General features: G+C 39.3%; 1 protein-coding gene across 1 annotated transcript in view; it reads left to right on the forward strand.

Annotated features, from left to right (window-relative positions):
• The window catches only part of si:ch1073-396h14.1 (disintegrin and metalloproteinase domain-containing protein 10), a 44,512-nt gene that overhangs the window by 16,067 nt on the left and 15,312 nt on the right, over positions 1-13,133 (forward strand). Inside the window, exons 5-6 of the mRNA XM_037674253.1 lie at positions 4,847-4,947; positions 5,181-5,349. Coding sequence (XP_037530181.1) covers positions 4,847-4,947; positions 5,181-5,349 — 270 coding nt within the window. The remainder of the gene's footprint in view (positions 1-4,846; positions 4,948-5,180; positions 5,350-13,133) is intronic.

Consider the following 13,133-nt stretch of genomic DNA (forward strand, 5'->3'; position numbering starts at 1 on the left):
ATATATATATATGTGTGTGTGTGTGTGTATCTATTATGCACCAGTCTTTTATTTAGTTCATTATCAGCCATGAAGCATCAAATGATTTCACTGTTTTCACCTCGGTGGATTCATAACCACTTCATAGTTGTATGTGATAACAAAAACAGAAAAAGTGGAATGCTTCCACTGCGTTTGGGGAAAAGTTTTTGCTGCAAGCAAAGGAATTAGAGTTTCAGTCTTGGTCAGGAGTGATGGAGTAGGTGACGGATTGATGGACCTGGGTCTGGTCAGCAGTAATGAGGGCTTTGGTTCGATCTGTTGCATTGACAAAGGAGCTGAGAGGACAGGCTAACCTCTTAACTTACTGGTTCATCTACATTCCAACCCTTACCTACAATCATACAATCATGAGATGTATCATGCCAAACTGAGAAGATCCCAGACACAATTTTGTTGTGTACACACAGATTTCATGGGTATTTTGTTTTAGACTACTCTGCATTGAAAGGAGTCAGCTGTGGTGGTTCTAGCACGGATTAGACCTTTGGATGTTTTAATGCACATCCTGATGACCCAGAGGCAGATCTAGAAATTACTTGAAGGATTACGTACCCTGTGTAGTCTGGGAACACATTTGGAACCCCCAAGAGAAGGAGCAAGGAATGTCTGGGTTTCCCTTCTGGACTTGTCTCTGCAACCTGCCCATTAATAAACAGCAGAAATAATGGATGGACAGACAGATGGACGGATGGACAATCATAAGTCTTGTGTTTTGTTCACTCAGTTATGAAGTGTTTAAGATGCAGCAGGTTCATTAGACTCACATCAGCCAGATGTGAAAGACATTCTGTATGTTCCTCTTCTTCTAGAACTAAAAGTTGGACAGTAAACTATAAATATTTTGTCCCCATTAAACAAACTTCCATTGCACTTGGGAGAACGCGGTGTCCTCCACCCCTTCTGATGAAACTAATCGAACCTTTGTGGTTGAACCCTGTGTGCTTTGTTTACATGCCTCTCTGAATCCAGTGCCTTGGATTCCAGTTACACTTTGTTACAATAAAATTACAAAAGGTGCAATCTTTAATGTTAAAACCACTGTGGCCTGTCCGGTGGGACTGTTTCCCTTGTGTATCAAAATTTGAAAAAGATTTTAAAAGGCTAATCTGACTCTAGATCAAATATGTTTCTAATAATTTGTAGTTCTTCCCCAACAAAAACCTGAGATTCTGAAAGTTTTGCAGCATTATTTACCATTAAAGTATTCAACATCAACAGACAACCAAGCTTTCTCACTCCTGTGAGGCTGGAAACTGTCAGGAACTGTGTTTTAGTTGTTTATTGTCTTTCGTGTTTCATTATTAAGGTTTTTCCAATTCTTATTTAATGTACTTACCTGTGTTCCAAGTATTTATTGGTTTCTCTCTGTAAATCTATATTTATTTTAATGATGCTCATCTATCCTGTCCCTTAATTCCAGTGGTTTCAGTTTCACCCTCAGTGCAGCATCAAGTATTTGTTCATACCTTTTAGAGCAGACATGGGCAACTTAAGGCCCGAGGGCCAAAGGTGGCCTATCAATAATCTCCATCCGGCCCCCAATATTGTTAGATTTAAAAAAACACAACTTTTTAAATAAAGATTCATACAAAAAGCAGCAATTCATCAACAGGACTTAAGGAAATTTAGAATAAACATTTTACTCACAAAAAAAAGTAAAACAATTTTAAGTCACTGTGTTTCCAGAATTATACTGAACCTTAACGACTAAGAAACACAAACATAAAAGTTTGTTTTGCATATTTCTGCTAACATGTATAACATGTTAAGCTAACATGTAGTATATTGTCACAAGGCCAATTTACAGAATATGTCTTATACTTCTTCAAGATTCAATTCAATTCAAAAATACTTTATTAATCCAAAAAGGGAAATTATTTGTTGTTGTAACTCGTTATCCTCATTTCATTAAGAGATATTATAGATACTGATGGCTGTAAACAGGAAGGATCTTTTGTAAAGGTTCATCCCACAGTGGATCCTAAGAAACTGCAGATGCTAAGAAGCTGCAGATGCCGTCCGATCCATCCACCCAGACTCGGCTGGCCTCTCGGTTCTCCGGGGCTGTAGGATCACCCGAATGCTGGGCAGAACTCCTCCCAGTGCGATGACCACTCCTCCTAGCAGTCTGCCGAGCTCCTCATCACTGCAGACAGCCAACTGTAGGTGCCGAGGGACGATCCTGTCCTTCCGCTGTCATGAGCCGTGTTTCCTGCTAGTTCCAGGATCTCAGTGGTCAGGCACTTGACCACAGCTGGCAGGTAGATGAGAATGCATCCACAGAACATCCTTTTCAACTCATTTGAGATTTGGGGCTGTAGCTGAGATATTATTTGAGCTTTTGAGATGTTAATCAGCTGCTGTTGATTGTAGAAAACTGCCTTGTTGCCATGGTTACGCATCATAACAAATGTCCAAAACTAAAAAAGTTTCAGTAAAAATCCTTCCAGCTACACAGCATCTGATACCAGAGGAAACCATCATCCAAAAAATTTGATTTACATCCAGAAAAAGAGAAATTAAAGTTTCCAAAAGCAAAATCTCAAAATGAAAGTAACAGAGCTGCTCCATCATGCAACCACCTTGAGCGGCGCAATTCTAGAACATGTATAGAACATAGATTGTGGAAAGACTTGTTTTAGAAAGCCCGCTAACTATGCTACAATAAGAAAGAGGTCTTCTAGATTATCTGTCGTAAAGAAAATGTATTTTCCAATTTTCTATGTGGCCCTTTGATTGTTTTAAACATTGTGATGTGGTCCTTCGGAAAAATATGTTGCCCACCTCTGTTCTAGAACCTCCTATCTGAATCTGAATCCTTTTGTCTCCTCGTGCTCTGCGCATTTTGTTTTGTCAAGTTTATTAAAAGGTATTTTGCCTGCCTGTATTCTGGGTTCAGTCATCCACCGATCGTGACAAACAGAACCTGATGCATTATAAACAGCTGTTGTATCACGAGGCCAAAATAAGAAGCATCTCGAGAACATGATGTCTTATGAAATGTGGACATGTGCCAAAGTGAGACTCTGAGCCAGACATTGTCTGAAACAGATGTGGAAGTCCAAGTGAGTGAAGGTTGACCAGCTCGACTCTTGTTTGTTCCATCTGCTGTACACCATCTGCAAACTGTACCTTCAGCATGACGCAATCACTGTAAAACCACAATGCCCAGAACAAGATCCAGTTTAGATGTTTGATGGATCAATACAGGACTGGTCTGGAGAAAATAGGAAAACATCCTGTTTAGGGTAATCTGTTTGAAGTAACTTACAAATCCAACCTTTCATTTTATTTTTATACTTTTGTCTCATAATTGAGATTTTCTTTAACCTAATTAGAGCAGCTAAACTTTAGGATAAAAACTAGAAAGTAAAAGAAAAAAAATTGCACAAGCAATTTTTACTCTGATATATAAAGTGAATAAATTGTGCATTTTTGAACAATTTGCATTTTTGCTGAACTACAGTCTTATGATGCATAATAATACATGGCATTATATTTACATCATTTTGTTAATATTATATATTAACTGATTTTGGTTAAAGATATTAAACATATAAGACATATAAGATGTGAGGTTTCAGTAAAGTTTATTATTTAGATTTTTTTACTCATTCTAATAAAAAGGTTTGTTGTTTGTCACATATTTAATGCTAAGATTTTCATTTTTATCTGTTTTAAGTCAATACATTTTCCTGTTTTCTTAGCTTTTCTTCTTCCTCACATATTTGCTTGTTTTTATGTTTTTAAATGTTTTAGTCTGCGTCTGTGTGTGTGTTGGCAATGTTTCGCATGAACCACTGGATGGATTCTAATAAAATTATCGGAAATGCATAACAACTTTTGGAAATAACTGAATTCAAGGAGCCTAACACAATCAATCAACTCTACCTAACACAAAATGGTTTTAATGCTAAAGCTGAGGTGCCCAATCCTGGTCCCTGAGGGCCACAACCCTACATTTCTCTACCCCAACACAAGAGGTAATTCAACCATTGAATCAGGTGTGTTGGAGCAGGAAAACGAGTAAAACATGCAGGACAGTGGTCTTTGAGGACCAGGACTGGACACTCCTGTGAAGCTAAACATGACAATCATTCTCACTCATGTTCCTAATGTGAAATCATATGAAACAAGTTTGTTCAAATTTAACCTGAACTTTGTCATTTTTCAGCTTCAAACGATCTTGATTTGAAACTGAAAGGTTGCAGGTGACATGCATTACTTTAAGGAACGCTGGACCTTTAATTATTAAACGTCTGAGTGCCAAAGGAAAAGCCTCCTAATGTGTACATCCATTTGTCTACAGCTGCTTTATGTCCATATCTTAGAGTCTCCTCCTGCTGTCTCTCCTCTCATCTCCTCCCCTGGCCTTCCTCACTTTTTCCCCATCTTAAACATACACACTTGTGGTTATTGTTGGTTCAGAGCCAAGCTGTTGTTGTACTGGGTAGCAGAGTAAATGGTGAGTGATGTGATTGTGAAGTATGAATAAACAAAATTTTGTTGTCGACAATTGTCAACGCTTTACTTTTCTGGATGTTTTCCAGCAGGCTTCTCCGTTCCTTCATCTCCTGTTGTCAGGAATCAGACCTCTGCATGTGACTGATCTGCACGTGTTATGAACAAAACACTGTCATTAAATTTGCTTTAAAGAAAGTGCAATTTAAACAAAGTTAAGTGGATGTTCAGGAAGCATGCATGCCTAATGTCCCCCTAAAAAGATGCTTCCTGCGGATCCCATTTAATTTAAAAGATCAAATATAGACTGTTTATAACTGATCCGGTGGCTGTTTTTTTTTTCTTTCTCAGGTTGCGTCCTACCTGCGGGCTGTGAACGATATCTACAACAAGGTTGACTTTAATGGAATCAAGCTGATCAACTTCAAAGTGAAATCCCTTCGTGTAAGATCCTTGTGTACACAATTAACAGAACTGTCAAAAATTAGCAGTACTCCTGTTTTTCACATGCAATTTTAAATCATATACATGTGGGGATCGGTGATAAGCTTCATGAGCTTGTGAATGCGGAATTGTTTTTAAATCTTTTAAAGGCAGCTTCAGCAGAATTTTGTAGCAGTGATGAATTATTTGTTTTTGTCTATAAGGTGAGTTAAAGAACTTTGTTTGCTGTGCAGGTGATGACCAAAGAGGATAAAACGGACCCTCTGTCTCCTCTGTTCATTGGGCCGGAGAAGTTGTTGAGTCTGTTCTCTGAGAACAACTGGGGCAACTTCTGCCTGTCTTATGTGCTCACCAACAGGGACTACAGTGGAGTGCTGGGCCTCGCCTGGGAAGGCAAAGCAGGCGAGTCACAGAAGTAACACAAAACACACTTCATGGTTTTTCATAAAACTGATGGAGTGAAAAGTTTGTTTCAGTTTCCTTGTGAGGAGAGAAAAAAATAACTTTAGGAATCCTTGTGTTGTCCTTTTTTCTACCCTGTGGAGATCTATGAAAACACTGAAGTGCCTGAAGTATGATTTCACACAAAAGCTTTCTTTGGATAACAGCAGCAGTCACACATGTGAGCTGTATCTTTAACACATATGCAGTTTCACATTTCTGAAAGTGATCCAGGACTGTGGGCTTAGCCCTTAAAAACTGCACAATTGAGATAAGTTTTCATATTATGACAACATTGATACAACTTTTTTGCATGCTTTTGTTTTTGATGTGATCACAAACTAAAACTGCATGCGTAAGAGTTGAAAACAATGAGGACGATGTGACAAAAACTATGAGGCTACAAGAGCAAATTGCTGGTTGCCTGTGCGAGGCAACCTTTATGAGATTTTCTAGATTTAAATACAACACCATAATGTAAATATTATAAACATATAATAAAATAACATATTGGCACTATTCTGGATTTGGTTGTAGATCCAGCTGGTTCATAATGACCCATTTATGCAGGAATGTTCACTGAAAACAACAAAATAAGTTTGATATGGGCGAGGAAACCAGCCACAAGAGAGCACAAGCCAGTGTATCTCTTGTTCAGGTCCCAAGCCTGGGTAAATGGTAGGGGTTGTGTCAGGAAGAGCATCCAACGTTAGACACTTTTGCCAAAACTAATATGCAAGTTAATCTAAGCGACACCATATGGGATGGATCGAGGATAACAACGACTGCCAAACGGGGTCCTGGTGGAAATAGTGCTACTGTTAGAAGACAATCATAATACGTTTTGTTAGACTAGATAAGAGCAGATGAAGTAGTAAATCCGGACCAGTTTTACATTCCTCCATAGAAATCCATAGGAGGGCCAAGCAGACAGTAAGTGTGAAATGTCCAACTGTGAGATTTGTTCATTTGTTTGTGACAAATCTTACTACTCCTTTAAAACTAAAGTTTCTGAAGATGCAATCATCTTTAAACGAGTCATATTTTGAAGTTGTGCCATCACTTTTCTTTCACATGACTCAACTCTACACTAAAATATAGTTTTTATGTTTTTATTTGTCAATACTTTAATTTTCATTTTCAATTCACCTTTATTTAACCAGGCAGAAACACGAAGAACCAATTCTTATTTATAGTGCTGGCCTGGCAGCAACAACAGGCACTTGTAAGGTCAAGAGAAGGGAAACAATGCTGTTAGGCAAAACTATGAAATATAGAAGTCATTATCATAACAAGCAAAGAAAACTCAAATTACTTTAACAGAAGTTCATTGTCAAGGTCAAATCAATTCCAAAATCAAATCCATCAATCCAAATTTCCAAATATTTATAAACTGTTACCTCTTCTATAATATCTCCATTTACAGTTCTGAAGTCCACCGAGGTGGGTACGGTTTCTCCTCCATGACCAAACCACATAATTTTAGTTTCCTTGGTTTTTAAAGACAAATTTAAATCAATAAAGGCCTGCTGGATTTCAAGAAAACCACATGCAAAGGACTTCACAACCTCATCTGGAGTAGAATCAAAAGCATATAAACTAGTGTCATCAGCATATAAACGAATAGAGAATAACAGAATGTGAGATATTTATAAATATGGAGAAAAGAGTTGGACCAAGAATTGAGCCTTGGGGTACACCTAACATAACTGGAAGAAACTGAAGAATGAGAGTCAACCTTCACTTGCTGCATCATTTGCATCATCATCTGCATCACTTCTAACACTTCTACACACCTCATAGTTTTCATATCAGTATGAAGACTTATTGTTGCAATAAAAATATCTTCAGTATTTATACAGAATAAATCTGGTTGTAATTTGTGCATAATTTGCAGAGTAAAAATGTGCAAAAATTGTCAACTTCAGTGTATCTGTACTTGATTTAAGGTCAGCATAATCTGATCTGATACATATACAGTATATACATGTATATACTTCATGTATATACATGTATATAGTTCTAGAATTGCGCCGCTCAAGGTGGCTGCATGTTGGAGCAGCTCTTACTTTCATTCCGAAATTTAGCTTTTGGAAACTTTAATTCCTCTTTTTCTGGATGTAAATCACATTTTTTGGATGATTGTTTCCTCTGGTATTGGATGCTGTGCAGCTCGAAGGATTTTTACTGAAACTTTTTCAGTTTTGGACATTTGTTATGATGCGTAACCATGGCAACAAGGCATTTTTCGACAACCAACAGCAGCTGATTAACATCTCAAAAGCTCAAATAATATCAAGTGCCTGACCACTGATATCCTGGAACTAGCAGCAGGAAACACGGCTCAGGACAGCGGAAGGACTGGATCGTCCCTCAGCACCTACAGTTGGCTGTCCACAGCGACGAGGAGCTTGGCAGACTGCTGGGAGGAGTGGCCATCGCTCTGGGAGGAGTTCTGCCCGACATTCGGGCAGTACTGCAACCCGGGGGAACCGAGAGGCCAGCCGAGTCTGGGTGGACGGATTGGACAGCATCTGCAGCCAGTTTCTTAGGATCCACTGTGGGATGGACCTTTACAAGAGATCCTTCCTGTCTACAGCCATCAGCATCTATAACATCTCTTAATGAAATGAGGATAATGAGATACAACAACAAAATAATTTCCCTCTGGGATTAATAAAGTATTTTTGAATTTGAATTTGAATTTGAATTTGAATATTATATGTGTGTGTATTCTTTCATGAACAAAGCATTGTTTTTGTCTGTGTATTTAAATCATTTTGGTGTTGAAACACAAAACTCAGGAAGAGCTTAAAAATAAATCGGCACACAATATATTTATTTAGATATTCAGTATAAAATTGGCATCAACTTCAATGAACTCCTATTTCCCAAATGTACCTGCGTGAGTTCAAACTGTTCAGTGACCTAAATACACAAAGTGAACAAAACCAAGCGTTAAGCAATCATTGTAACACCAGGCAGACCTGGTCAGGCAGTCTGTGTGTGCGCGGGCGCGCATGTGTGTAGCATTAGTCCTGTGTCTGAGGAAATCTGTTCTTATGTGGGAATTGTTGTGGCGGGGAGGTTCCACCAGCTTGTTTCGATGACATTGTCTCACATGAGGCCTCCGATTGGCCAGATAAGGGGGCGTGAGAGAAGCAGACCCCCACATATGATCAGGGTGCAAACACACACACACACACACACACACACACACACACACACACACACACAAGGTAGTCTAAAAGTTGATCCAAGAGTTGGGACTTTTCAGTGTCACGCCGGTGGATAAGGTTTGACCTCCAGAAACAGATACACTCAACCTCTGTATCTCCACTTATGTGGTTTTAGTGGTCTTGGGTAATGCAAAGTCTCTATTTGCAAGATAATAAATGCAACAGCCTCCATATGCCTCCAGGAGCAGCATAAGAGAATATCACTTTCGCACGTAGGCACTCACGATCCCTACACTACCCAAGTCCTACGTTCACATGTCAGAGGTGGGGGAGGAGGAGGGGTGGTTAGGTCCAAATGTCTTGTCACGCGCAGGTTGTTGAAACCAAGGAAATTCTGCTTCTTTCTGATTACTGAAAATGGTTATTGTTAACATGAAACAATGTCAATTGAGAATGACAAAAAAGAAGCGACCAAAAAAAGCACATGAAGAGATATTCTTTACAAAGCTTAGAACATATGAACAATAAATTTAAAGTACTTTACAAAATCCAATATACTTGCAATGCCAAGCAAACGGTGCATAATTTATCATCTAATGAATAAAGTATAATTCCATGTAGGAATGCATATCTTCTGCCGCTGTGCATGCTATCATGTTGTGAGATCTGTAAAGCTGAGATTATGTGTTGTGAATGACTCTCAGCTACTACCACACTAACATTTAACTCAATATTTGCAAAATATTTACTGAGTTTTAGCCATATTTGTGTCCATGTTAATTAGCTGCAGCAGCCATGTTAAATCAAGTTGACTCCAATGGTTAAAAAGTTGTAGTTGTCATCAGTCTCTGTCGTCTTGGATGCTAATCAGGCCAATCTGGGATGTTGTCTATCACAGTGCACTAAGATTAATAACTGGCTGTAACTCCCGTATGAAGAACATTATAGACAACCCTCAGCATCCTCTTCATCACACTGTCATACAACAAAAAAGTGTCTTCAGTCAGATGCTTCTTCAAATCTGTTGTAGGACAGACCGCTACAAGAGATCCTTCCTGCCCACAGCCATCAGCATCTAGAACAACTCTTTAATGAAACCAGGATGATGAGTTACCACAACATATAATTTTCCTCTGGGATTAATAAAGTATTTTTGAATTTGAATTTGTACCCACCACTGCACCCTGTATTCACTGGTCAACTGGACATCATTAACTTCACACAGACTCTCCCACTGGTACATTTTCATCTTTAAATCACTTCTTGGTCTGTTGCCTTCATACATCTCCTCCTTCATGTCTCTGTGTAAGTGCAGCTACAGCGTGCGCTCTCAGGACATTATTACATGCAGTGTTCCCTCAGTGCGAACTGAACTTGGCAAAAGGGCCTTCTCCTGTTCCGCTCCTGTTTCCTGGAATATCTTACAAAAAGATCTGAAGCTCTCAACCTTGACCTCTCTAAGTGGCTTTAAACATCTGCTAAGTTCATGGCAAAAACCAATGCAGACTGTTCCTGTTTTTTAGTAATTTGCATTGCTATGTAATGTAGCTGTTTTTGCTTTGGCTTTTTTAATATCATTTTATTCCATTTATTTTCAATGTATATGCTTTTTATATGATTGTTTACTGTTGTCATCATTCTTTGCTTAAAACAGGCCCTTCTTGTAAATGAGTCCTCGAGGCTCAATGAGACAAACCTGTATAAATAAAAGTTGAATGAATGAATGTCCAATGTCTGGTAGTGTCCAAGAGTTTCACTGACCCGTCCAGTGCTTCAGGAGCTATTTTGCCAACACACAGGCAAACGAACACGCTCATACAGGAGCAGGCTTTTGATGCTGATGGGCGCTACATCTTACATTTACATACAACTTATAAGTCACAAAATAAGATGACTTCAATCAACACTGTTTCTTTAAATCAGTTTGTTTTTGGCTGAAGCACATTTTTCTTGTTTTTGTTTATTTGTTTGTATTTTCCCACATTTCTGTTTTATTTTTGAAAAGCTTCATGTCCATTCAGACTGCAAACAAACACTGAACCTGTTGTTGCTCACTGAGAAGAATTTTTATTTTTTATTTTCACACTTTCCAAATGGCTCACGAGACATGTATACAACGCCGTGTGCTTTGATTGCTTACCCAAAATGCTTCACTCTGCATGGGACAAGAACAACAGACCGACACATATGGGCTGCCTTGAATCTATCAGAGAATGTTTTGCAGAATCAAATGCTGGCTTTGTCTACAGTTTCCTGTTCGCACATGCGGAACACAGCAGGAGGTTTTCTCTGTACTGGAAAACCTCCTGCTGTGTTCTCCACAATACTGGAAGTACTGCGGAAGCGAGATACGACACATAAAGCATTATGTGGAAATCACATTTAATTAGTTTACAGGACATCAAAAATAATGTAAGAGGTTCTTTATTGTCCTCAAGCAAACTTTTTTGTTTTTACATCTCAATATGTTTTGTACTTGCCTCTGAAAGCCCTGTACCTGTATGACAAGCATTTGCGATATACGTGTGGAACGAAGGGAAGGGAAGTTTGAGATTGTGATCATTGTATGTTTGCATACAATGGCGAAATTAGTTCTCTGCATTTAACCCATCACACGTGAGATACACTCACGTGGAGCAGTGAGCAGCTATGTAAGCACCCGGTATTGGGTGTTTTGCTCAGGGACACCACGACATGTGGGGATAGCTGGGAGTCGAACCGCGACTTTCTGGTCCCAAGTCAGCTATCCTACTCTACCCCATCTCGGACCCCAAAATAGTTAAGTGTAGTTCAACTAATAGTGTACTCAATTACACTACTTGTACTCAACTCAATTGTAGTTCAACTTCCAAAAACTTCTGTGTTCTATCAAATGAAGCTTTACAACACCAGAAAACATAGAAACTTTTGAAAATAAATAAAACTAAAATAAATAAAACATGCGTGCATCTATTACACAACACATACAGAGTGTTATCACAGAGAGGAAGTGTCGACTATTCTCACAATTCATATACACATTTATTTCAAATTATCTATATTGTGCTACATGACACATACAGAATAAACACATTTTCAGTTTTCAGTGTCACTCATTCTTTAGTTAGAATTGAACACTATAGAGATGTACACAGAGGGACACTTTTATGCAGTAGTAAAAAAAAAATATTTTCAACGTTCCATCCACACAAAACATAGTGTTTCGAGAACCTCCAAAAGAAAAAATAAAATAAAATAAAAAAACAAAGTTCCATGATGAAAAAGTCTGAAATGTCACCTTTGAGTTTTTCTGTAGACAGCCAAAACACAGCCTTTTGAAGACAATGATGTTATACTCCCACCTCCTACTAGATGCTTCACGTCTTGTTTCCTGTTTTTGGTGGAGTTTTATAGCAGTGTTACAGCGCCAGTTGGTGGATCTGGCCTGGGACATTTCTGGGTGGAGTTTGCACGTTCTCTCCGTGCATGCATGCATTTTCTCTGGGTACTCAAGTTTATGGGGTTGGGGACCCTTTACTACGGGCTGTTCGGTCCCTATACAAGCAGAGCAAGACTTTTGTTTGCATTGCCGGCAGTAAGTCAGATCCCTTCAGGGTGGGATTTGGACTCTGCCAGGACTACCTGTTGTTTCTGATTCTGTTCATAACTTTTATGGACAGAATTTCTCTTTGCAGCCAGAAGTCAGAGCTAGTCCAATTCAGTGGCCTGAGGATTCCATCTCTGCTTGTTTCGTATGATGTGGTCCTGTTGGCGTCATCGTGCCATGATTTTTAGCTCTCACTGGAGCAATTCACAGCCAAACATGACGCTGCTAGGATGAGAATCAGCACCTCAAAATTTGAGGCCATGCTCCTTAGTCACTAAAGAGTGGATTTCTCTCTTCGGGTCGAGGGTGAGGGAGGTTCTGCCTCAAGTGAAGGAATTCAAGTATCTTGGGGTTTTGTTCACAATTGAGGGAAGAATGGAGCATGAGATTGACAAACAGATTAGTGTGGCATCTGCAGTATTGCAGACACTGTGCTGGTCCATTGTGGTAAAGAGGAAGCTGAGCTGTACAGTAAAGCTATCTGTTTACTAGTCGAACTATGATCCTACCCTCACCTATGGCCACAAACTCTGGGTAGTGACCAAAAGAATGGGATTGCGGATAGAGAAGGTTGAAATGAGATTTCTCTGCAAGAAAGCTTGACTCTTCCTTAGAGATATGGTGAGAAGTTCATCTTTAAATTATCCAGGAGATCCTTGGAGTAGAACTGCTCATTCACATCGAGAGGAGCCAGTTGAGGTGATTTGGGCATCTTATAAGGATCCTCCCTTGGTACCGCCCTAGGGAGGTACTTTGGGCATGTCTGACTGAGAGGAGACCCTGGAGAAGACTCAGGAAGTACTGGAGAGACAATATGTCTCAGTTTGCCTGGGAATGCCTTGGAATCCTCCCAGAAGAGCTGAAAGAGGTGGCTGAGAAAAGATATGTCTTCTCAAGCTGCACACTGACCCAACTTTGGAACAAGTGGAAGATGATGGATGGATGGATGGATGGATGGATGGATGGATGGATGGATGGAT

This window comes from Nematolebias whitei, chromosome 3, assembly GCF_014905685.2.
Source record: "Nematolebias whitei isolate Nwh7 chromosome 3, NemWhi1, whole genome shotgun sequence".
Lineage (NCBI taxonomy): Eukaryota > Metazoa > Chordata > Actinopteri > Cyprinodontiformes > Rivulidae > Nematolebias > Nematolebias whitei.